The 27,063-nt window shown below is 42.9% G+C and overlaps 1 protein-coding gene across 2 annotated transcripts in view; it reads right to left on the bottom strand.

Annotated features, from left to right (window-relative positions):
• The window catches only part of LOC117803820, a 43,533-nt gene extending 16,888 nt beyond the window's left edge, over positions 1-26,645 (bottom strand). Inside the window, exons 1-7 of one of the 2 annotated variants that reach the window (XR_004627927.1) lie at positions 26,471-26,645; positions 26,218-26,365; positions 25,857-25,961; positions 25,570-25,632; positions 15,559-15,651; positions 13,395-13,495; positions 10,775-11,016 (exon numbers count right to left, since the gene is read on the bottom strand). Coding sequence is in view for 1 of the 2 variants with exons in the window: in XM_034668613.1 (XP_034524504.1) it covers positions 25,570-25,632; positions 25,857-25,961; positions 26,218-26,320 (271 nt within the window). In the remaining variant the exon portion in view is untranslated. Of the gene's footprint in view, positions 1-10,774; positions 11,017-13,394; positions 13,496-15,558; positions 15,652-25,569; positions 25,633-25,856; positions 25,962-26,217; positions 26,366-26,470 lie in introns of those variants that run through there. The other variant, XM_034668613.1, reaches the window with a different exon arrangement.
• Positions 26,646-27,063: the final 418 nt, after the last annotated feature.

Here is a 27,063-nt window from a genome sequence, read left to right as displayed (position 1 = left end):
CCCTGATTTATGAAATGGGAATAGCCAGAGATAGGACATTTGGTCCTGCAGTGGTTCTTCAATGGATAAAGATAAGATGTGAGATTGTTTTAGTCTATTCCTGGGTTATAAATCTGATCTAGACATTACCTAAGAGATTGATCAATCTCCACTTTACAGACATTAAAACTGAGTCCCAGATTTTTAAAGGTGGTTTCCAGTTTTTATACCAATTATTTTCATCCCAACAGTTTTTAAGTTTCTTAAAGATTGTGTATCCATTTTTTTAAAATACTACATTAAGCAATTTTAATGTTTCACAGTTTTGTTAATTGAAGATGCCAATTAGAGCTTCTAATTAGCATGAGGTTGTGTTACTACACTAAATTGATTTCATTCCAGCAAAATTAGAAAACCTTGACATTTTGCTGAGCCTATGTATTAATAAGAAGGCTAAACATAGTTTTTTTCCATTGTAACCGCCATAATGTGTGTGTGTGTGTGTGTGTGTGTGTGTGTGTGTGTGTACCTGGGAATTCAAGAAGTACAGTTTAGGAAAACTTGATAGGATGGGAGAATAAGAATGCTAATGTCAAGATCAGAGCTCTTAGTGTTGGAGTCTACTCTATCTCTTCATACACTATTTATTCAACAACCATTCCTTGAGTCCAGCTCTGCTATGGCCACTCATATATACTGTGATATAAAGAGCTACAGAAGCTCCCAGAGAAGAAGGGAGCTGGGACATGTATGCTTGTGAGCAGCAAACCATTCAAAGCAGTTGGATCGAGCATAATGAGCAGAGGAATGAAGGAGGTAGTGAGGGACCCGGTTTTAAAAGAAAGTACATAGCATCCTAAGGAGTTTGAACTTCATTTCACAAGCAATTAAGAGGCCAAGGAGGGCTCCAAATGAGGAAAATGACATGGGCACTTCATGGTTTCTAGAAGCAGCAATGTGGAATGTATATTAGCATGGGGGAAGTGATCAGAGCAAGGAGACAAAATCAGAGTCTATCACAGTAATCTAAGTAAGAATGTATGAGGGCAAAAACAGTGGGAAAGGAAAAATGAAAGGGAATTGATACGAGATCTAATTCAGTGTATTAGATAGCACTAGAGAAGCAGGAAGGAGGAGCTATAAATTGCTGTAAACGTCCCATCAGTCAATTTAGCAGTCATTCCAGCCTCCTTTTTAAGCTTAACATGTGCCATCTCCCACGGGACTCTCTCCAAGTTGATGTCAGCTTGTTGGACCCAGAAGTAGATTCCCAACTCCAAATAGGCCAAATTTTCTTTCTTAGAAATCTTCTAGTAAGTCGTTGAAGCTTGATTATCCATTCACTGGAAAGTCTTGGAGATTAGGGTTGACACCAAAGAGATTCAAGGGCTAAAGGCCATGCTGGGCTACAGACAAATAGTTGAATGTAGTATCTTGGGTGGAGAACACAGACGACTCATAAGGAGAGGGGGGAAATGAAGGACCATGTCATCCCAGAGCAAGGAAGGGAAGGATAGGGGAAAAGAAGAGAGAGACATAGACAGAGACCTGGATAGTCCATCATAGTCTCTGAATCATAAGAAACAAAATCATTCTTCCTCAGAAACAAGAAGACTTACCCATCCCACCCAAAGAAGATGTTGAGCAGAATGTTATATTCCACTTTAGAGTGGTTCCAGGAGACAGAAGAAGAGCCTGGCAAAGAAGACCTTAGGGAGCACTGGGACCCTGCTACCATGAGACCAAATATGGCATAAAGAAGCTGTGGCACCTAAGTGCTTTAGAAATGTGACATATCAAAGTGTTGGCCTATTCTTAAGAAAGAGAGCAAGAAAGAAAGAAAGAAAGAAAGAAAGAAAGAAAGAAAGAAAGAAAGAAGAAAGAAAGAAAGAAAAGAAAAAGAAAAGAAAAGAAAGCCTTCCACAGGAACAAATGGGTAACCACAGCCATTATATTTACATATTCATTTAGGCAGTAGTAAATTGTAATGCCACATTTGGGGGATTAGAGGTTTTCTAAAGAATGTGGTGCATATGCACCCCAATGTTCATAGCAGCAATGTCCATAATAGCCAGACTGTGGAAGGAGCCGAGATGCCCTTCGACAGATGAATGGATAAAGAAGATGTGGTCCAAATATACAATGGAATATTACTCAGCCATCAGAAAGGATGATTACCCAACATTTGTATCAACATGGACAGAACTGGAGAGGATTATCCTAAGTGAAATAAGTCAAGCAGAGAAAGACAATTATCATATGGTTTCACTTATTTATGGAATGTAAGGAATAGCATGAAGGACATTAGGAGAAGGAAGGGAAAACTGAAGGGAGGGATATCAGAGGGAGAGATGAACCATGAGAGACTATGGACTCCAGGAAACAAACTGAGGGTTTTAGAAGGGAGGGGCGTGGGGGATGGGCTAGCCTGGTGATGGGTTAAGGAGGGCACATATTGCATGGAGCACTGGGTGTTATACGCAAACAATGAATCATGGAACACTATATCAAAAACTAAGGATATACTGTATGGTGACTAACATAACATAATAAAAAATAGTAAAAGAAAAAATATATATGTGTATGTTTTACTAAAAAAAAAAAGAATGTTTGTGGTGGAAGGGTAACAACAAGGCTCATTAAAAAAACATAGGAATACTTATGTCTTGGCCATTGTTCTAGGTGGACATAGAGTCACAGAGATTGGCAAGACGTTTCCCCCAGGGAGAAGCTGACACTCCAGAGGATGTGACAGTATAATGCTAAGTGTGATGGTGGAACTTTGAACAAGAAGCCTTAAGCATCAAGGTAAGGATATTTGCATGAGCCATGGTGAGATGGAGAAGTGTTTTCCAAGGAGGAGGCATTTGAGTATTACAGGAGAAGCAGAAATCGATTGGACAAATAAGGTGGAAGAGTACGCCCTGATGGACTTCCCACACATTTCCTCTCAATGGTATTCCATACATGCAGGCGCTGATCTAAAACAAACCTAAGCCTCGGGAAAGTAGGGTCTATTTTTTTAAATTAATGAGCTGATATTTCTCTCTTTAAGTCCCAACCAACCTTTTTTTAACTTAAATTCAATTAGCCAATGTATAGTACATCATTAGTTTTTGATATAATGTTCAATGATTCATTAGTTGCATGTAACACCCAGTGAACCAATCTTAACTTATCTGGTGTTATACTTTCATGTTCATAAACCCTGTGTGAGCTTTGAAGTCCAACACACCTGCCTGTAAGTTGTAATTCTGGCATTTCCTAGGTGTGCCATCTTGAGCCAGCTCTTTCATATCCCTGTGCCTCAGGGTTCTAAAAATACCTGCTTTCTTGGCTGGTTTTGAGAATTAGACCATATAAAGCACATAAAGCGTGTACTGCACTCTGGTAATACAGAAAATATTTGAAACAAGTTATTTAAGAACAAGCTTGTTTTATATTCCATCACCCCATGAAATCATCTCAAAAATGTAAATATGTTGACAAAGGTGATTCATTATTTACCATCACTTTTTAAAAGTATTATAGGAAGTTAAGAAAGGGAAAATTTTACCTATATGTCCATTCAAACAAAACACCTACCCTTCACACCTCTCCAAAACTCCCTTCAAATTTGTATCCCCTATACCTGTATTTTATTATTTTATTTTTTTAATTTTTATTTTATTTTGTTTTGTTTTGTTTTTTACCTGCAATTTTAAATGGCTAAAACTCTAGCATATATCTAAGTATATGTTCTGTTCCTTTTTGGCTAACATTATTTACAGACATTTTCTCTTTTGTCATGTTTTCCCTTTTAATTATTGCTCAAAATTCTTTTGTACTGACGTATTACTGTTTATTCAACTTGCTCCTTAATGTTAGATATTTGAATTGTTTACAATCTCACACTTCTAAAAATAACAACGTATTGCCTGCATTTATTCCATAAACATGCATTGAGCAACTACTAAGTACAAAATACTATACTGCCATGTGGGTTTAGGAAGTTTATTCGGGCAGAAATTCCACTTGCAAGAAATTTTCAGTCTAGTAGAGTACAGCTACGTCAGCAGATAGATAAATACATGCAGTAAGAGGAATGCCATGGGTCTGTAAGAGGTGCTAAGTTACTCTTCTAGAGCAAGGGATTCTATTTGGCTGTAATTCAGGTTTAGTTAAAGCAACACATAGGGTGTTCAAGTTGAAATACTTAGGGCAGATCATATAAGGTCACGAACTCCGAGTTAGAGACCCTGAACTACTTTCTGTGATGGATGGGTTATCCATTGAGGTATCATGGCATAATGGTTAGAAGAGCACAGATCCAACAATAAAAAGTGTGTTAAATAAATCATCGTATGTACAAATAATGGAATACAGTGAAGCCATTATAATAAGTGGTTGAAGAATAACTAATGGCCTGAAAGCGATGTATAATGTTATCCACATAGGAAAGTAAGATTGTAAAGCAATACATTCTGTATGATCCCAGTTTTGTGTCAGAAACAAAATGTTAAAAAAAAAAGCTGGAAATATTTGCTCAGATTTCTTTGTGGTTATTTCAGAATATAGGGATTATGAGTGATTTCATTTTCTACTTTGTGCTTTGCTTTCTTTTTTTTTTTTTTTCATTTTTAAACTGAGCACTTAATATATCCCTAATAATTCAGCATTTGGATTGTTTCCAATTTCCGTTACTGGAAGTAATGTTTTAATGAACATCCTTGTACATAAATATTTGTATAGGTCTCAGTTAATTCATGTAAGTGGAATTTGGGGATCAAGTGTTATGCTCACAGGATATGTATTACTTTGGTATTTAAATTTTTAACTTAAAAAAAAAAGCATGGGCTCTAGAGCCAGTCTACCAATGTTTGAACATGAACTCCACCACTCCCTAGAATATAATCTCTAGCAAGTTACATTAGTTTTGCTGGCTTGTTCCACTCTTTTTAAAATGAGGATGTTAACTGTACCTTCCTGATCGGGTTGCTGTGAAGATTGGATGCACTGACCCCTATATGGCTTACAATAGAGCCCAGCCCATAGGGAGTGCTTATCAATACATGTTAGAAACCATAATTTTTATTACTGATAATACAAGTTTTCTTATGTTGTTTTCCCTGATGCATTTTTGTCATTTAATGTGTTCTATTATGACAGTATCTCATTGAATTAATTAATCCTTTAATTAATCCATCCCCCCAATTAATCTTTGGCTCTCACAATTTCTTCCTATTGCCCCCTTAGAAAACATTCTTTAGGGATAAAACTCAGATCATGGGATAAGAACCTTTTTTTTTTTTTTTTTTTTTGCTCTTGTTATGAGAGCTTACTTGTAAATATTCTTTAAACTATCCAATCAGTAGTCACGATATATTTGGCATGGAAGGTAGTTAGGACGTAGTTCTACGGTGTCATATCAATTTTGAAGGAACACTAGGATCCCTAAAGGATTTCAAGCTTCCCTTTTCAAGGGAATATTACAGCTGGAGCAAACGTTTGTTCCCACTATTTCCCTCTGGGGCCTCACAGAGATATCAGATGAAAGCAGGGGAAACAGGTCTTCTTTACAAAGTGGAAGCTGCTCCCATCAGAAGCAATTACTTACCACCCAAGAAAACATCTCTTAAATTTTTTGGTTTTTGTAGAACATAATCCTAGCACATGGAATATTCTGTTAAAAGAAGCCCGACTTGCAAGATGAGAGACTCCCTTAGAATTGGGAAGCATTCTGTGTGCCAGCAAAAGAAATCAGCCCTTCCCAGAATTCTTTGCGCTTTCCCCCTACATATCTGTAACTGATAGAAGAATACTAGTGACTCGCAACAGGGAACTAAGGACTGGAAATCAGGATAGCTAGATTTTAAACTCGTTCCACCCCTAATCACCCGGATGACCTTGCACAAATAGTTACAGTGTAACTTCTTTGCACTTCAACTTTCTATCTGTAGAAATGAGGCATACAATCAGCTGATGTCCAAGGTTCGGTTTGGTCCAAACATTCCAACACACTTTTCCTTTTTTGTTGTTTCCTTCTGGACTTGGCTCAGAGTTAGGAATGCAGAAAGCAGTCATTAAATATTACAACAGAATTCCCCTTAGCACTTTGAGGGAGAGGGCGAAATTCATGTGCTAACTTTTTCTTCTTTAACACACAACCCATATTTATAAGGTACCTACCAGGTGTCGGGACTGTTACATGGTGGAGACACATTAGGAAGAAAATAGAAACAGTCTCTGCCCTTTGAAGTATATAGTAGATCAGATAGAGACACTAGGGATGATAATTAAGTTTGGTAGGTACTGTGACCTCAGGGCTAGCCAGCTTTGAGAGGCTGTAATTTTAAAGCTGGACCAACAGTAGAGGAAACACAGACCTATCAGTTCCTTTAGACAGCCCTGCCTGGCCATTCCCAACACCCTTAGCTCAGGTTAAGGACATGTTCGTCCTCAGGGCTCCCGTGGCACTCTGTGCTTACTGCCATCTGATCCATTAATACATTGCTTTGAAAATATATGCAGATATGTGTCTACGCCATTAGACTGCACCATCCTCAAGAAGAAGGACCATTTCAATTGCATTTCATGCCTCCATCTTTAACACAGAACACAGATCTCGGTATCTAGTCGGGGCACAGAAAATATTTATTGAATAGACACAGGACCTAATCCCCTTATGATTTCAGAAGAGCAGTGACAGGTGATAGAACTCAGGCTATAATCAGAGTCCAGTCAGCCCAAGAGTCAAGGTCCACCTCTGGCCAACCAGGTACTGTCTTCCTTAGAGAATATCCAAATACAGGCAATTTTTTGGTTACTGCCATTCTCACATAGAGTTTTCTTCTATAGCCCGTATATCTTTAATTTCCTCCTTTAAAAAGCCCCCATTGGAGCATGAAAGCTCAAAGGGATGTTGGCCAAGCCCTTTGACCTCTGCAAGAAGGTGAACACATACACACATGGAATAACGTGGCATTCCTCCGGCTTTTTCTTTTCAATATTGAGGTCTTATCAACACGTGATCAACAAGGGTCCCTCTCGTTTCAGGAGACATGTGTCTAATAAACTCTGTAGAAGGACAAGATGAGCAAACGTACTCTAACACAGCTCCAAGGTATTGGCATCCCCTTGCTGAGGTCTAAAAGCAAACAAGCAGCGTTCCACCAAGTTCTGTGGCTCTGCCACCAGGCAACCTTCTTCCAACTTGAAACAGAGGGGAAGCGCTCTGCGTCTCCGGCTAGCTTCGTGTCTAGGGATCTGCAGAGCAATCACCCTCTCACATTTCTGCTTCCTCCATCACTTGGCCCGGTTCTGTCTTTCCCCCTTTTATTTCTTCCGTTCTTCGTTGCCCTTGCTAAGCCGGTCTCTTTGTTCTCTCTGAAAACCCAGCTTTCTTCCTTCCACTGCCTTGCCTTTGCACAGAATGAACTCTGGCACCAAGACTCCCCCCACTTCCCAAACCATCTGCACGCATTTAAATCTTTTCCATTTTCAAGGTCCAAGTCACATACCAAATGCTCCAAAATGTCTTTTCTGAATGCTTCAGCTTAATATAGTTTCTCCCTCCTCTGAGCTTTATATGGAACCCTCTATTTATACATATTCTTCTTATAACTTCCTGCCTGGTGTTCTGGGAGTTCATGGACTGGCCTTATCTTCCCTGCTAGCTGCAAGTTCCCCGAAGGATGATTCATTGCTGTATTCCCAGCACCCAGTACCTAGAAGAGCCTCGGCACACTGGAGACTGTGGCATGGACCAGTAGTCCCCGCTTGGATTTCTCATTCTCCACAATAACAGATGAATCCAGTATTTTCAAAGAGTGGAAGGAGAATGGACGGGCTTGGTTGCCTTAGAACGGCCTCAAATTGCATCCTTTGCTCTCTGCGGTCTGCCCTCAAGATAGGCTGATTCTTGGGTGGAAAACATTCAATTCCAAGGAAACAGTGTAAGCAAAGGCTTAGAGAGGTGACCAAGCATTGCTTCTTCTGCAAACTGTAGAGTGACTTCAATGGAGAGCTTACAAATGGGAGAAGAGATATAGCTGGAAAGGTAGAGAACGCTTCACGGTAGAGACACTTGCCCACCCTGTGAGGGGACTGGAACTTTATCCTGCGACCACTGAGGAAAGTCACCAAAGGACGTTATGCATGTGAGTTCCTCAAAGATGACCCTGGATGCAGCATAAATAAGAGACTAGAAAGGGGCAAGGTGACCGGCTAAGGGAAGTTCATTGCGATTCATTGACTGTACAATTCCTTTTGACTTACCCTGGGGTAGAAGAAGGAGAAATGGCAAATTTGTACAGTATACAAACACCTTTTCTACAATTAAAAAAATCTGCAAAAAACAAATGAGCTAAGTGTTCACGGAAGCCTTCAAGCACCAAGGCAACACGCAAATGCAGGCTGCGCATCCCCTCAGGCTAAGGGAGGGATGCAGCTTCCGACCAAGTACTGTTTGAGACGCATCGTTTTTATCATTTTATTCACACAGTGACTTACACCTATTTTTATATGAAACATCCATTGTTCCCCAGAACATGAGGAGGAGAAGGGCTCTCTAGAAGCTTGCTGAGTGGAGGGAGAGGAGCAAGTCACCGATCGTTAAATTCAAAAGTGTATTTTAAAGTAAAAGTCCAAAGCATTTTTTCTTTTTTTGGCTTAACTCTTCATGCTTATGTGTCTTTGGGGTAAATATTCATTCATTTCTGTCCTGGGATTAGTGGCCAAACCCAGAGTAAATAACTAGTGTTCACTAAAGAAGGTATTCCCCTTCCTCTTGGTTCCCTTTTTCTTCTGTTTTGGATGCTCTGTGTTCCTGTGGCTGCCATTTTGAGAGTTCTAAAAATAATATGTAAAGAGAGCTGATCAGTGAAGAGAAATCCGAGGTGAACAAGGAACTCAAAATCAGTACCTTGAATTATTGCACTTCTTCCTTCTTCACTGGGCAGAACACTTGATGACAATCCACGTGGCAGAAATCCCTGTCCACTCATCTTGTCAAGAACCTTCATGGACATACCGTTGTCTACAGAATCAAGTCGAATTTCCTCAGTGGGGCATCAGAATCCTCATGGGTTTGATCCCGAGCAACTTTCTAGCTACATCTTTCCCTGTTTCCCCACATCCTGGTCTCCTCAACATTCTCCATCTCATCCTGTGATGATGCTGTCTTTCACCCCATGGGTCTGTCCATCAGGATCTTCAAACACCTAATGCCAACTTGAGATGCCACTTCTCTGAGGAGAGGGACTATATCTCAATCATCTCCATCTGTCTTACAGTGATTAGCCCAGTAGCTGCACACAGCAGGTGCTCAATATTGGCTTGTTCACTATTATGTTCCAATCCTTTATCTATCTACTTGCTCTTACCTGAATCTTTTGTGACTAGATAGGAGTCAGGCCATTGCAGAAGGGCAGGGAAAGGAGTAAAGGCTTATGTGTTATGCATTACATATCAAATTATGTGCTATGTATTTCTCAGGCTCATTCATTCATTATCTGTCATTCAGAAGCACCTACAATGTACCAGGCTCTGTGCTGAGAACTTCACATGATGATCAGTCTATCATTTACATTTCAATGAGATATATACTATTACTAGCTTTATTAGTCAAAAAGGGAAACTAGGGCTCAGAGAGGGGGTGCAATTTGCCAAAGATCACACAGCTAATTTGTGTCTGATCATAGAACAAAACCTATGGTCTTTCCATTATATGTCATCGCCCTAAGACAAAGACCCCAACACCAAGGAGCTCACAGACTTAAAGGGGATTTGAGTTTCATAGCCTGTTCACTAATATATGCATCCATTTACTCCACAAATATCACATCAGGCATCAGGAACACAGCTGTGAAGAACAGGCAGTGGTGGATGGGGAAAGAAGGGGAAAATATGAAATCCAAGAAAACCCAGGAAAGCAAAGCAACTCATTGGAAAGATAAAACAAAAGAAGTGTATGTGACTTATTCACATACTTTTTTCAATTGTCAAAGGAAGAACTCTACAAACCTGGGTGGGGTTTTCAACATGATTGGTCTAGCTGAAACAGAGGGGGAAGTGAAAATCAAAGAAGGGAATGGAACATTGATTTGGGGTGCTAAACCTATACTATCACAAATGTTCTGTTTTGTTTTTCAAATTCCTTAATATGTATGTTCAAAGAGGAAATGTCTGACAAGTTGCTGGGTAGCCATGAAATTGTGTTGTTCAGGTCTCCTGAGATGGGAAGCGTAGTCGACCGACTGTCGCAGCTGCTGGATCCACTACAGTGTTCGTGCCAAGGGCACTCCTCCCGCAGGCTACTCTCTGCCAATGAGTAAGCTTGACAAGGATTCAGGTCCAGGCCCATTTCTTTGGGACATGAAACTGCTCACATGGGCAATTTGGGCTCCATCCAAATACTGGATCTCAGAAAAGCACTTCCGTCTCTGACTTTCTGCTGGTCCTTTCCTTCCTCCTCTCCTTTCACAGGTGTGAGACCTGCATCAGGGTCTGAGGGCTCTCCCTTCCTCCTCCTCCTTCCTCCCTCTTTCTCCTCACAGGTGTTTCCTCCAGTGACTGTCTTGGGCATCTAACCCTGTCTTAGTGTGTGCTTCTCAGAGGGCCCAAACTTCTACACTAGTCCATTCAGAATTCCAGGTGGTCAAGTCAGAAATATTTTTAAACTGTCCCTTTATGGTTAGTTTGAATTTATGTGAAGAGTTGGAAAGAACTGGTCATAGAAGAACAGTTGTTCTCATGCTCCTTGACCCAAGGGCTTTCTAGCATCTGAAAGAACTCTCCTCTCAGACCATCATAAGTAACCATAATAATAATTACAATGTAATCATTTCATCTTTTACCCTGCAATAACCAGTTAAATACTATGAGTGGGTATTTAAATGCTCATGTTAGAGATTAAGAGACCCAGAATAATGAGCAGGCTTGCCTGAAGTGGCGATGTCTTAGTGGGTGGACAGGCGTGGTGAAGATTGACTTTGCCCAGCTCCTGAACTCCCCTCTTCTCCATGCTGCCATATGACATACTCCTGGTTTCACACCCAACTGCAGGACAGAATCAATTCAGAATTGATTCAATCTGAAGTGGCTATTTTGGATGAAATGATGAGTCAATTCAACCCAAGATCTTCATTTCTGCAAAATAAGTATCAAATTCTACAGATTTTTTTTAACCACCTTTAAGTGACCAGTCAGAGGCATTCTTGGCAACATGAAGCCCCATCAGGTTCTAAAGATAATCCCAGTGCTCAGCACCATGCCAAGAATGCAAGCAGGGCCTCACAACTCTTGACTGGCTCTTGTTGAATGGATTGACCTTGAGTTTTCCCAAATGGCATCATCTTTTTTCAAAGATGACAATCACAGATGTCTTTGTAAAAAAGTGCTCATTTCAGTGGTGAACTGATGACTATAGCATGTGGCAACGGCAACTACAGATAGCATTCATTGCACCCTTTCTTTGTTGCAGTCACTGTGCCAGAACCACCCTCAATTATTGTCCCATTTTGTAGATGAGAAAATTGAGGCTTGAATGTATTAAGCAACTTGCCCTTTATGTCATAGCTAATAAGTGATAGAGATCAGATTCCACTCAGATTAGACAACCACTCATCATTCTATCTCCTTCCCAGGGATACTCCTGGATTGAGCATAGAGTTTCCACTTTGGTCCAATGGTAGGGAGTAAGCAAGACTGAAATCATGAATAACCTAGGATAGTCACTTATTTAAAGAAATATTTCCCAGTGCTTCATTCCGACTACATTAATAAGGTAAAACCTAGAAAGGGTGTTTAGACCTTTTGAGCTATGAGCTACGTGGAAGGGGCTTATAATTATCTCATTAAATGTTTAATAACAAATGCTTCCAAGATGCCGGGGTGCATGTCAAATCATATATCTTTAATATTTTCCACAGATCCCTGCTATTTTGTTGACATTCTAATAGAGGAGTTTGAAAACTCATAGAAAACTTCCCAAGAGAGAGGACTGAAGGGAATGGGCTACCTTGGTTTCCTATCTTGGCTGTGCATGCAGTCCTTGAGTGCACTACCAGCCTCCCCTACCTGTCCTCTCCTTGACCACACTGACCAACCCACATCAAAGGCCGAAAATGGACAGTGTAATAGGCCGTATTCACCGTACTAACCTCTTACTGTGTTACCAAATTTAGGAAGCATCATCTGCAGATAGAAAGCTCCAGGACTGCCTACATCAGACTCAGAGAAATGAGGAAACAAAAGAATAGATAGGGGGAAAGGCAAGAAGAAGGACATTCTAGTCATTATTTATCCATGCATTACTTTGCTCATTCCCCAATAAATATATACTCATTCCCCAGTAAATATATATTTAATGCTTATTTTAGGTCAGGCACTGGATTAGGAACTGGTAAACCAAACAGACATAAAAAGGAAATGACAAAAAAAGGTACAGCAGACCCTGCCTGCCACATGACATGCCTCCTCTTTCCTTGTTACAGCCCCGGTAGATGAATCATGACTCTTCTCAGCCAATCACAGTTATCACACTCTCTTTGGGAGCAATTGGTTTAAGGTTAGACATGTGACACATTTCTGGTCAATGGCATATAAAAAGAAGTTTGCAAGGGGCCTTCTGGGGAAGACTTCCTTCCCCAGCACAAAGGAAATATGTAAGGAGGAGGCCCTTCTGTTGCCTGCTTTCTCTCATCTTGTGTGAAATGATGTCCTGAGAGGACATGATGCTTAGAGCAGAGGCAGCCATATTGCAACCATGAGGATAGTCACTGCCAAAACTCTAAGGATAGAAGAACAGAAAGACGTGCAGAGCATGGGTCGCTGTCACATCAAAAGGTGACAGGCATCAGAATCCAGCCAACATGTGATCAGTTCAGATAGGCTTAACCCTTGGTACATTTGTGGAGTGTCATACTTTATTAATAATTACAATAAAGAAAGATGTAAATATACGGCATCCATTAATTCCAGCTCTATTTTGTATGAGGCAATGGGCAAGGTGTTTTTCACAACGTCTTTTTTCATCAACACAAGAGAGGCAAGCTGAAGCTCGCAGGGGTAAGATGAGGCGGTCACTTCCTATCTACCCAAACCAGCTGCAATTTTTAAATCTCTAGACTCCATTCCCTCTTCTCCGGTTAAAAGTACCTCAATTTTGCAATGGGTGGCTCTTGATGAACCCTCAGCTATGGTGTCTTGGCCTTGTCTCCCATACCTGACACATAGCAAGGCCTAAAAAAACTAATATTTTCTCTAAAGCACACTTGTCTTATTCTCTTGATCCCATTATATATATATATATTTATATATATATAAATATAATATGCTCTTCTCCCAAGACTTGACCAAACTTAAAAAAAAAAAGAAAAGAAAGACTATATCTTTTATATCTTTAGCAGGAAACCACTCATTCTAAAAAGATTTACCATATAAATAAGGTTCTTCTTAGGAGACAAGCAAAGTTCCAGTCTTCCAAATTCCCATTTTTCTCACCACGGACTAGCTTCATGTATGTAGAGAAGGTCCACTTGGGCAGAGGCAAAATGAGAGATTAGTCCCAGTTAACAAAAAGTTGGAGGGAAAATATGCGGGAGGGCTCTCACCACTCACACTTGTTAGAGAGGTATTATAAACAAATACAGATTCTGAGAATAAGATTTGCCTGAAAGTACACTGTCACTGCCAGGAAAATATTGCTTATCTTTAAATGCTGAAAAGAAATGAAGGGATAAGCCTTCATTTCTTGCCTAGAAAGTTCAGGAATATTTGCAGTCTGTTGGTGCGACCTAGCACAATCCTTTAGACTCACGTTGCTCAGATAATACAGTACAGGGATCAGCAAACTACAACCTGAGGGCCAAATATGGCCTGTCACCTATTTTTGTAAATAAAGTTTTATTGGAACAGCCACACCCATTTGTTAATGAATTATCTATGGTTGTTTTCACACTACAATGGCAGAGTTGAATCTGTGACAGGGGTCATTTCTTCCACAAAGCCTAAAATATTTACTGTCTGGCCCTTTCTAGGAAAGGATTGCTGGGTGCTGGTCTAGCATTATAATATTAGCAATTATTATGAGCTATTGAACATCTACATTTATCACCACTTTCAGTTCTCAGGACCTCTGGGGTAGGTACCCAGTCCCATTTTTCCAAAAAAAGAAGGAAAATGAAGCTTAGGAGTTTTTAGTAACTTGCCCAAAGGAACAGAGACAGAGCAAGGATTCAAACCCAGACATGAATGCTCATTTATGAATATTTGTTGGTTGGCTACCATGTGAGGGCCAGGTACTAAGTAGAGGAGACACAGTGGTAAGCAACACTGTAATCTTTGTCTCATGGAACATACGGTGGATGGAAAGAGATTGCTGTTAAACAGATAATCACACAAATGCATATATTATCTATGATGACCAGTTGTGCTAGAAAAATCTGTGAGACAAAAGAATAGAGCACTCGAGTGTAAAAAACAGGTGGTCAAGTTTAGGTGGGAAGGGAGGGTCCCTTAGGCTGGGTTCCCAAGGCAGCAAAGCCTGCCGTAAATCTCACTTGCTCATGCTTTATTGGGAGGGGCAGTCTAGGACAGCAAGAGGAAAGGACAAGGGGAAGTGAAGGGATGGGGGAAAGCCCATGTAAGGTGGTGTTTTACCAAGCTGGCACCAGCTTTGCAAGAAAATCTAGCTGATGGCTCAGACGGATGAGCCATCTGGGACAACTGTGACTTGGAGAGCCCACCCAGGAGAAGGCACAGAGAGAGATTTATCTGCTGGCTCCTTCCCATCTCCCGTTTTCCCTGAGGAGAGCTGAGACAGCCTGAGGTGTTAGGAGGTCAGGGGATGCACAGGAGACTGGGCTCCCCATCAAGCGAATCACCACAGCAAAGAAGGTCAGATAAGGCTGAAAAAATCTAGAAGACCCAAAAGAGTCCATCATGGATCATCTTTGATGAAGTGATGTTTCTACCTGAGAAATGAAGTGAATGAATGGGAAGAAACTTAATTCAGGTTAAAGAGAAAAGAAGTGCAAAGGCCCTGAGGCAGGAAAGATATTGGCATATTTGAGAAACTGAAGAAGTCTTGGGACTCAGGAGTTACATTCCACAGGTCCATAACCCTGCACCACTATTTACTAGCTGTCTAACCTAGGGAAGTTTCTGAGTGTCTCCAAGCTTCTATTTCTTCACCTATAAAAGGAAGATGATAATTGTCCTCATCTCACAGAGTAGTTGTAGGATTAAACAGCATCGTACATATAAGCACTTAACACAGTGTTTGGTTCATAAAAGGCAAACAATAATATTGGTCACTATCTTTATTATTATTATTATCACTGTTGTTATTACTTACTCTGACCTATTGAATTAAAATAGCTGGAGAAGGACCCTTGAATTGCATGGTTAAAAAAAAAATCCCTATGACAATTTGCATTACAGATCAGTCTTCTGTAGAATTATGCTTCCACACCCTTGCCACACTCTCTACCGGGCCAGTAAATTTTCCTACTCTATTGTCAGATCTGGCTCCCTAACATTGTTTTGGCCAGTGGACTGTGAACCCCAGCCCTGCAAAAGTCTAAGGTGACTGTGTACCTGAACTTGGGCTCTTGCATTCCTTCTTTCTGCCAGAACAGCACTCTGCACATAGGGCCTGCTTCTTCTCATGCAGTCACAGACCAAGAAGACCTATGGAATGAACCCTTAATCAATCCACAGCGATCGCTGAGCTGTAAGCGTCCTGTTTATGGAAAATTGTTATTACAAGCCACTGAAATCGGGGGCCAGGGTTTCTTTGTTAGGCAGCAAAACCGATCGATACACTCTCTAGTGATTCTTTTACAATGAAATTATGGAAATATAAAACACCGAGGCCCTGCTCTAGGCCCTTAAGGGAGCTTCTATTTTTTCAGGGACAGATATCTGTCAGAGACTCCAGGAGACCCGAGTGTATATTGAGGTGGTGTGAAAGTTGGCCGTGTCAGAGAATTGGCCCTACTAGCCAAGGTTAAGAAATACACAAAGCTAACATGAAGGCATTCACTCAAATCTCTCCATGCTCTGTGTAAGAGGGGCAACTCCTTCCTGGCCATAACACACACCCCACCTTCTGCATGTCCCATCTGGGTGATTTCTGTTCCCTTCCAGGCATCTCAAAATGTGCATTTTCATTTTCTGCTGATAGCAGAGATGTGGGGGTGGGGAGTGTTGACAAGATCCCAATTCTCGGGGTGTTTTTCTCCAGACCTCACTTGGCCTTTAAGCCACAGGTGGTCCCAAAACAGCCCCAAGTCCTTGAAAATCCTCGTAGACCACCTTTGCTCTATGCTCTTCTCTAAGAACTATCTTAATAATAACATTCATATTTATACAATTTCAATGAAATATATATTAGAAACAAGACCTCTTTTTACTCTAACCAATACCTACTGTCCCCGCACATAGTGATTAAGAGGGAAAATTTTGTCATCAGAACGCTTACATTTAAATCCTGTTTGCCAGCTGTGTGACCCTGGACAAGTTACCCAACCTCTCTGTGCCTGCATTTTCTCATGTGTAAATGGGGATTATAACAGTAGTTCTATTGTAGGGTTATTCTGAGCATTATTGGAGTAAATACACATAAAGCACTGAGACAGTTGCTTGGCATATAGCAAAATGCTCAAACAAATGTTAGCTTTTCACTATTTTTATGGATTTGCTCAAGTGTCTTGGTCACATGGGCAGAGGCAGAATGAGAGATTACAAATTCCAACCTCCTACAACTGTTAGAGATGGTCTGGGCCCCAGTCCTCTGCCACACCTCTCAGGGTCCACGCTGTGTTTGCCCTCACTCCGTTGTTCTGGTCTAGGCTGCAGATGTTCTTACTGGCAGAAAATGAGCTACAGCTGAAGACTGGAATGGGACCTTGCACAGCCATGTGCAGGAAACTAGAAGAAGGAGGGGAAGGGGGAAAAAAGGAAGAGAGGGCCTGAGGGCCTGAGCGCCATTCTGAGTGGGGTCAGTGCTGCACTGAGGAGTGTACCCTCGACATGGGAATCACTCAGGACGTTTCAAAGAGAAATTATTTATTTCATCATCCATTCTGTACAGGAAAAATGGAGAAGGTGACCTATCGGTAGCAGCCTCAGCCTCCCCTATGTCTTCTCAAACAATTCCGCTCTGGCCCAGATTTGCATATAGTCCTGGCATTAACCATCATCCCTAGAAAGTGACTTAACGGGGAATTATTTCCACACTCCCAACTCTGGTGCACATTTATTGAGCACCCCCTACACAATGCAGGCAATCTGCTAAGGGTTTTACGTACATTAACCCCCTAAAACTTCCCTCAAATCCTGCAAGGCCAGAATTGTAAAGCTCCTCATTTTGTACATGAAGATCCAATCTCTGAGAGGCTAAATAAACTGTGTAGGGTCACTGGCAAAGCCAGGACTCAAACTCCAGTTCAGCTGTGCTGCACCATATGTCTCATACCACTCTAGAAATGTACAGCCCTGTGAATGGTGACAGTGATGACCAAGGTGAGGAGACAGTTGTGGGTTTCTGGAGCATGACATCTCCCTGTCTCCTCTCTGACCCTTTCTGAAGCCCTCCCCTCATATTTCCTCCCTCCTGGGACCACCAGCCTGATGTCCTTTTTATCATTCCTTATCTTTGTCGGAAGTTTGTGGCCATTACCAAGAAGAGTTTCTCATGATTCAGAGAGAATCTCCGAAACATCGAGGACTCAGCATGCTCGCGGGGGGGGCGGGGGGAGATGCAGCTGGTGCTCCAGTAGGAGTCAGGAACTTGGCTTTGGGTCCATCATCTGTTGCTAGTTATGTTGCCGTGGCCAAGTCACTTGACTTCAGTGAGCCTTCGTGGATAAATGATACATGTCCTACAAACACACTGTATTCTTGGAAGGTGGCTGTGATGTCCCCCTTCCCACCCTCTCTTCCCATCAAATCCTTTCTCTGGAGAGATTCTGCTTCTGCTCTACTCCCCCAGGGGTGGTCCCCAAACCAAAACAACAGCATGTTCTGGAAAGCCATCTTCCCAAGACCAGGTACATCTGGTGGGCATGGTGCTCTGTGTAGGTCCTTTCTCCCTTGGAGCACAGTACGACAGCATAGTCAGCGGTCCTCAGACATGCGTGTGCGTCAGGATACGTGGAAGGCTGCTACCACCCTGACGGCTAGGCCCCACCTCCAGAGTTTCTGATTCAGTATCCCTAACACGTTGCTGGTTGACGTCAAGGCTGGTCTTAGGACCACTTTGAGAACCACTGGTATTGTCTTAATATTTGACAAGTATTTACAGAGTCAGGATTAAGTGCTCAGACTACCTCTTGTCAATTCCCAGCTCTTCTGCTTTCTGGCCGTGCAATCTTGGACAAGTCAAGCTCTGTGAGCCTCAGTCTCTTCATCTGTACATGGACGCGACACTGAGGTGCACCTCGTAAGGTTATTGCAAGGAAGGGTGAGCTCCTGCTGACAGCCTTCGGCATTCTGTCCGGCACTTAATAAGTGCTCTGTTTGTGAGTTCTTAAAATTCAAGGGGTTCTAAAGCCCCTGCGGCCATTTTACCTGTATCTTCTTACTCTGCTGCACCCCTCAACACCCAGAAACAACATCTATTGTCACTACTAAATGTGTCTCTATTCTGGGAACTGCCCAGAAATGAAGGCAAGCTTCAGAGCAAACCAGTAACTAGACAATGACAATAAGCCTAATACATCGAATCCTTGGGCTGGTGGTCATGAAAAGGTCAGACTTCTCCAATTCTCGCTATCGCGAAAAAGCTCAGGACATGGCATCGAAAGGTCAGAATTTATGGGGCGCCTGGTTGGCTCTGTCAGTTAAGCCTCTGCCTTCTGCCCAGGTCATGATCCAGGGTCCTGGGATTGACCTATGCGTCTGGGCTCCCTGCTCGGCAGGGAGCCTGCTTTTCCCTCTCCCTCTGGCCGCCCCTCCCCCTGCTTGTGTGCTCTCTCTCTCACTCTCTCTCTCTCAAATAAACAAATAAATGAACTCAGAATTTGGATCTAGGCCCTTCCAGGTTTTGCCTAGGAATCTTAGACAACTTCAATGCCATCTCTGAGACTCAGTTTCCTCATCTGTTCAGTGGGGACAATAATGCTTACCTCAAATTGAGTGTGCTGGCAGTTTGTTTTGTAAGCTGTGATTCTCCTAGTTGTGAGAAACCCAGCAGCTACCTAAATATTTGTGTCCCTTACTGCTCCTGGCAATCCAGCTGCCACCGTTGATAACCTGAGCCCAGCCAGCGCTCCCTGCCCGCCTGGTTGTACCATCACCTGGACGCTGACTTAGCGGACCCTCGTTTCTGAGAAAAGCCAGGACACTCCACTCAATCAGCTTTCCCTTGCCTCAGCCTACCCATGTTTCCAGGGAGCACCACTGGCCTATGTACCCAACTACAGGTCATTCCAAAAAAGTAATGTTCAGCAAAAGCTAGGAACAGTCACGGTCAGTTACAGCCCTAAACCCCTCAAGAGACAAGATTCATGATAATGTGTTCGTTTTCCTTCCTCTTCTGTTTCCCCCAAGAAGTCAATTTCACCAGTCACTGGACATGCTTTGAAAGAACTCAGAAAATCCCACAGGAAAGCACCAAAGATTGTTTTTATCATTTTGTTCCATTCCTCCTGTTTGCTTAGTAATCCTGGTAAACAACTTTGTGCAAACAGAAACCTTTTTCATTCTATTGAGTTCTTGCCTGTGGCCCTGTTGCCTCAATCTTAAGGTTTGGGGGTATGTGGAGAAAGCACTGTGGATTTAAACTTCCTGATAAGTGGGCACATAACAAAAAATGAAAGAACACCCACTGGCCATTTATTTATTCATACAACCCCCTTGAGGGGGTTGGATAGGAGTGGCTTTCTAGATTTCCATATGGATGCTCTATTTTTTTATCGCCATTATTAATTCCATCATCCTCCTTGTCATCGTCATCATCAGAGGCTTGGGCCACAAACACAAGTTGTATTTGTAGAGTGTGAGTTAGTCTGGGGGATCGGAGACCTGAGCCCAAGGTCACTGGTCAGCCATAGGCAAAGCCCTAGAGGAAAACAAAACCTGGCTGTGTTTGGGTCCGGAAGGGGGCATCTGCAGAGCTTGCTGACCTGGCCTGAACCAGGTACACCTTACAAAGACCCAGAACTTTGCCAGTTTAGGGGTTCCACACTGGCCCACTGACCCTTCCTGAGTTACCACAGCTGGTGGCACTCAGGGACTCTGTGTGGGGCGCCATGTCCGCACCAGTAGCTGAGAGGATGATGAATCCTTTGGCCACCGTTTCCTAGCCTTCTCTTTACTGGCTCCCTTACTTCCCGAGCCTTTCACACAATCCCTGCTATTTACATACTCTGTCTATGCTGTCCAGACACCTGGCTTTTCTTGCCTGTGCCCATGCCTGGCAGAGATTAGCACTCTCCACAGCCTTAACTCCAATTAATTCTTTGTTTTGTTTGATTTCTAGCCAATGGCCAGCAACTCCCAGGGTTTTACTCCCAGTTGCTCAAATAAATAAACCAAATGTTAATTCGTTGGTCTTTGATCATGATGAAGTGCAGAGATGGTGTCACGGAAATACTAATGTTTGTCTAGGTGTCCCCCGTAGCACAGTGGTGGCACTGGGTTTTGGTTTGGTTTAGACGGGGAAGGGGACGCCCCTTCTTTGACATCCATTATCTCATTGGATTCTCTCAACGGCCTGGCAAAGTGGACAGGACAGGAACTATTATCTGTGTGTTGCCGATGAGGAAACCAGGCTCAGAAAGATGAAATAAGTTGCCCAAACCACACAGCTCGAAAGCAGCTCACTATGGCTAAAACTTGACCTGACTCCCAGTTCAGCAAAGCTGTGGTGGGTGGCTCTGTCCCCCTTTGGCTCATCAGTTGGGATAATAATAATAATAATAATAATAATAATACTTTATATGATATAATTTCACAGACACTTTCTGGGTTATCCAGAGTGCATTCTATGGAACAGCAGTTGCGTAAAACAAGACACACAAAAAATTCTGTGGTCAAGTATGTCCGCAAGATGCTATATACTGTACTCTATTCTTGGAGATCTGTATATGTATTAGAACATGAAAGCCTCTGAGAAGTTCTGCTGTAGGAGACTTAGACAGATTTGTGACCCAGAATTGTCTGCATGTATTTGATCCTGGGGAGGCCAGAGTGGAAGCAAGGAGATCATGTCCCAGTAATACATGCAAGAGCCTGGGGATGTTTGGACAAAGAGGGACAGCACCAAGGTGGTGAGACACGGGTAGATTCTGGATGTATTTCAGATGCAGAGCAGACCAGATTTGCTGGTAGAAAGGATGTAGGGTGGGGGCGCCTGGGTGGCGCAGTCGTTAAGCGTCTACCTTCAGCTCAGGGCATGATCCCGGAGTTCTGGGATTGAGCCCCGCATTAGGCTCCTCCACTGGGAACCTGCTTCTTCCTCTCCCACTCCCCCTTCCTGTGTTCCCTCTCTCGCTGGCTGTCTCTCTGTTAAATAAATAAATAAATAAAATCTTAAAAAAAAAAAAAAGATGTAGGTTGTAAGCAAATAGGGGAGGCCAGGGTGGCTCGGAGATATTAGGCCTGAGCCTCTAGATGAGTAGAATGGCCACTTCTTCGAGAAGCTCTCCCTGGACTAAGAGCTCCACCCCATCATTGCAGCTTCCTGCAGCATCCCATCCCCAGCCTTCAGAGATCGCAGTTTTCATTTTATTTGTTGATGAGATCACTGCCAATGGCTGATCTTATAATTTCTTCCTTACTACTGTATCTCCAGTGTTGGGCACATCGTAGTCAATAAATCTTTGCTAAATAAATGAACGAATAGAGACTAGCATGCAGTGGTTGCTTAACAAATTGTAGCTACCATACGACTAGCCAACCTAGTACGCAGGCATCATGAATATAACTAGTTGATTAGTATGCAGAGGGCTGGTTGGAGGGTGGTGGAGGACCCAGTTTTAATCTGAGCCCCGTCCTTCTACCTCTTGAATTGGGTAAGCCCCTTCCCCTCTCTGAGTCCAGTTCTTCTGATCCCATTCAACAAGGGGTAGGATAATAGGATTTCCATCAATCTATGCCTTTGCTGCCCATGAATGTAAGTGGAAACCAGGCCTCTATCCTCAGGAAGGTGTGATGCAGGACAGCCCAAGAGAGACCAGGTCTGATCAAATTTTCCATGATCTAGCCCAGCTTAAGTCCGGGAGGCGCACAGAAAAGAGGAATGCAGTGGTAGCTAGAGTCACCAGAAAGGCTTACTGGACGCTCCTCTTTCTCCACCCAAGAGTCTGAAGTAACAGATGAATATGGTGACATTTGGTGAAGAAAAACAACAATAAAAAAAAAATCTTCTGGTTTTTCTTACTCCCAGTCCAATTGGCAAGACTGTAAGAAGCGCTTGCCCCTTTCCTACCCCCTAAAAGGGATCATTGAGCAAAAGCCACTTGCTCTATTAGATGTCACTTTTCACCTTACTTTGTGCCTCTGAAACAGACTTTCTTTTCTCCTCCGGTTAGGAAAACACAAAAATACATTTCCCATCTGGACCTTTTTTGAGCCATTCTCCCTAAAGGCTGGTCTCGGATCGCTGGATCAGGGGCCTTCCCACGAAGCATGGACTGGGTCCCCAAAGTTCCAGCAGCTCTGTCGATGAGAGCCCTCTCAGGGAGGGCTCCAGGGCAAATGATTTTCAGTTTCAGTTCATTTGTTTTTGTTTTCCATTTGGTTGCTCAGGGCAAACATCTATCTACCCTAAGAGCTTCTCCCCTGGGGACCGGCCACCCTATCGTGGCTTTTCTTGCTGCACATGTGTAAGGGTCCCCGGTGCTCAGGCTCTGCTTGCCTCTTTCATTCTCCAGAAGAGGTCACTACTTGATTAAGAAAAATGGTCACCCCCCCAGCCCCCCAGTGCTAGTCGATGCACAGTTATCAGCTGTTAATAAGCAAACCCCTCCAAGCCACCCAGTCCTTCCTAATAATCTCACCATTGATTCTATTATCACTGTTATTGTGAAAAATATTCATAGCACCATGCGATGATTACCACCACCTCCGTCTCGCTTTACAGAGATCCCGACGTGACAATCCTTTTATTTCGGCCTCACCCTGCTCCTGCAGCTGCTACTGAGCCCAGTTTATAGGTAAGAAGACTGAGGGACAAAGAGGTGAGCTGCCTTACATACAGATTATCGAGAGCAATGGTGGGATGAGAACCCGTGTCTTCTGGAAACTAGTTCCGGTGTTGAAAGAAAAGGCGCGGAGTTTCACTGGCTGAACTGCCCTTCTTAGGCAGCAGTAAAACATTGGAACATGGTAACAATTCGAGGTGAGAGGTGTCACTCTGTGAAGACAGAAGGCCGGCATGGATTGAAAGCCAGTGGCTGAGCAGAGGGCAGCTCAACATTCTTTCTGTTTTCAGGGCTCGGAAAGTAGACAATGGAAGCCAAGCTACCAAGACAAGGGCAGTAGGAGCGCCCACCGCGCTGTCATGGGGATGGGATCAAAGATCCGGCTAGGGCGCCGTGGAGCCTCGGTCCCTGAATGAAGTCCCTGAGGGGCACAGAATGCCATTCTGAGCCCTTGGTTTCGAGTCACATTTGGAGAAAAACTGGGGGTGGGGAGGGTCAGGTAGTGATTTCCTGCAAGCTTACGAGAACCATAGCAGCCTGGATGATTAAGGAGGAGGAAACTCAACCATAGTCTTGTAGGAAGAAGGAAGAATGCAGCTGAATGCCACCATCAAAGCTGCCTTAGTTATGAATGAATTCTAAGTGACCGTTTAGCTTTGGACATACACTCAGACTTCAAAATCCCAGAAGCAAAAGTCATACAGCCAGGATCCCAATTTTGAGACACAAGGTTGCAGAAGCACCCCATGGGCCAGACCCTGGATATTTGCTCAGCTCTGGCAGCCTAGGGTTATGGGGTGAGCCTAAACTCTCTGACATGCGTGGTAGGTGAAGGCCACTACTCTCCAACAACACTACCAAAAAAAAGTGTCTGTACCAGCAATGGAGGAGGTCGGAAACAGCCAGCCCCCAAAATGAAAGTCTATGAGGGCCCACCACACATGGGATGGGAGGCAGCCTATAAACCCAGCGGTTCTTGAAAAGAAGCTGTGGATCCCTCTAGCATCTATGGTAAATAGCAATCACATCCATAATTTAATAAGCACCTAGTATGAGTTGAGAACCTAGTATGAATTGAAGGTAATGAATGCCATATACATATATCATCACACTCAATTTTCACAACTGCCCCTGTAAGGGGTTTTACGTCTTCTATTTCACAGAAAAGGGATCTGAGGCTCAGGGAGGCAAGATAACTTTTCCAGTGTTGCTCAGCTGGCAGTTAGAATTAGAACTCAGATCTAGATAACTAGGCAAAACAGCAGCTCTTTCCACCACCTGGTACTATGATCTCCTGGCTAGACCAGGTAACCCTGCATTTCCATAGCAAGAGGACTTTAATGGAAGAGGGATGAAGAATCCGTGGTAGCCAGGCTGGAGAGGACACTGTTGATAAGGGTTTGAACCAAGCTGGCATCTGAAGTCATCCCCCAAAATGAGTGGGAAGCAATCAGCTACTGGGATAATTCTAAAAGTACGTTATTACCAGTTTTTACGTTTTATCCTATGGCTCCAACAACAAACAGGCAAGTGTTTGCTGAGCTGGACACTGTGATATTAAATCCTATGGAGAATGCACGGACTAGTAAGCCAAGACGTTTCCATGTTTTTATACAAACACCTTGAAATCTTATTGTCTTCCTGTATGCTTGAAATGCTACGCGACAATTTGAATTATATGGCCTCCGATATTACAGGACAAGGGTCCCGAGGAGGGAGAGTAGGAAGAATTTCACAAAAGAATTAACTTTTGTTAGCTCACCACTGAACATTAGGCTTGGACAAATAAAATAGAGACAAGACAGCATACTGGAAGGGGAATTGACATCTGCAAAGGCAGGGAGACAGTGAGATTAGCCCAGCCTAGAGTGGAGAGTTGATACTATTATCTAGTGAGAGAGAGAATTAAAAAGCAGGTTGAAGCAGATATATGCAGGTATTTTCAATTTCTAGTTTAAGGGGCTTGATATTTACACTGAAAACAATGGGAATCTGAGGGAGGTATTTGGACTAGTTAAGTGCATGTCCAGCACCCACTATAGTTCTTAGAATCTATCAGATATTTGATACATGTTTGCTAAGTGAGTGAATGAATGGAAACTATGTATAGGATGGGCTGGCAAGGAAAGAACAAATCAAGGACACCAATTAGGAGCCTGTGCCGCTAGCAGTCTGGGTGATGCAGATAGAAGTAGAAAAGCCACAGAAAGCTTACAGACAATGAAAAAGGCATCATAAAAGGAAAAGAAGATTATTCTAATTTCAGCACTATTTTCTGATTGGTAGTTTGCACCAAGAACAGAGGGAAACAAACTTCCACTAACCTCCAAATTCAAGACCATAAGTCTGCCAGTAGCACTAAAGATGTTTGTGCATCTCTGGACGTCCAGAGATTGAGTCAGGAGAGAAAAAGGAGAGGAATCTTTAAAATAGAAAGTAAAAATATAAAAACTCTCACATGTTAAGCTTTGGAGCCCATGTTTCCTCTTGCTGCTAACTGATTCACTGGCATTCAACGTACCTGTGGTGAACGAACAAACACAGAACAACCGGTCTTGTTATGTCCATTTTGCAGATGGGAAAAGTGAGGCTCAGAGAGGCCCCGTTTCTCACAGCAACTTGACTCCAGGTAATCTGAATTAAATCCTGTTTGTATTCTGTTGGTTGTTGTTGTTTTCTATGATCCCATACGGCAGAAGGAGAGAGAAGAAAACAGAAAGAGAAATATAGAGAAAAATAACCAACCTAAGAAGTCCCGCTGGTAGACGGCTGGGGAAAAACGCGGTGGCACTGCGTGAGACTGTGCTCCACTTGTCTCTTTGCCGTAAGTGTGAACACTCATGTGTTTACCTAAAAACAGGAGCAGTGAATCATAATCTGTTTTCTCTCCTGACAGTATATATTTTCTTTTTAATGCAGAGAGACCACAGATATATACTTGGCATTTTTTTAACAAGTCCATGTTAGGTCAGTAAATGCCTGCCTTCCCCGTTTCGCTCCCTGCATCATCACTTATAAATTCCAGCAGATGCCAGGGAGCTCTCCCCCAAGCCAATAAGCCCCAGAATTAATAAAGCTACACCCTTCTGACCAAACAAGATCTTACCGCTGGGAACAAGTCGCTTGGTTTCAGCAATTTGGTTTCTTGACAAGAGCCAAAAAGTGCTGAGATCCCCTCCCTGGAAGGAAAGCAACCTGGAAGAAGTCATAGATGGTATCCCTCATGCTCAGCATCCTTCTTCACGACACGGGACCTACCAAGGGGATGACAGAGATTTCATAAAAGCTTTACAAGGCACAGTAGAGTACAAAGGCTCCGAGCCACAGTCGCCTTCGTAAAGATCAGCGGTTGCGCTCACCTCTCTCATAAAGCTTCAACAGAAAGGTTGGCCAGATTCCTTTCTGTGTCTTGGGAAGCCCCAACAAGTTGTGTTTCTTCATTATGATTCATTCAGACTCACAGAGTTCCGCCGATGAAGGAGGAATGATCCAGAGTTAGCGTCCAACGTAACTAGTGACTTCTTAGAGATTGTCACCTGAAAAATGTGTTTGAGTTTTAAGCCACAACAACTGGTGACACCCTACCAAAAGCTCACAAGGTGATACTTCTTCACCTGGGCCACCTTCTGCCTTTTCTCCTGTCCCCTGCCAACACCACCACCTAGCCTTGTTCCCTAAGAAAAATGGCTTCTTTCTGAAACCAGAATCCAGGGTTACTGGGATGTATGAAAACCCCTGTAGACAGAAGCTTCTCCACAGTATGGAGCAGCTCACCTGCATATATGGGTGAAGGACATGCAGGGTCGTTGTTCCCCTCAGCCCTCTGGGTAGCTCAAGCCCCCAGGGAAGGTGGCTTCCAGTAGATTCTTCTCTTTGCCCTCTGTCCTTGCTTATGTGTGCCTAAGTTATCCTTTCTCACACATGCCAAGAAATTTACAAAAGAAGATGGAAA

The sequence above is a fragment of the Ailuropoda melanoleuca genome, chromosome 9, assembly GCF_002007445.2.
Source record: "Ailuropoda melanoleuca isolate Jingjing chromosome 9, ASM200744v2, whole genome shotgun sequence".
NCBI lineage: Eukaryota > Metazoa > Chordata > Mammalia > Carnivora > Ursidae > Ailuropoda > Ailuropoda melanoleuca.
This window is presented reverse-complemented; position numbering and strand designations above follow the sequence as displayed.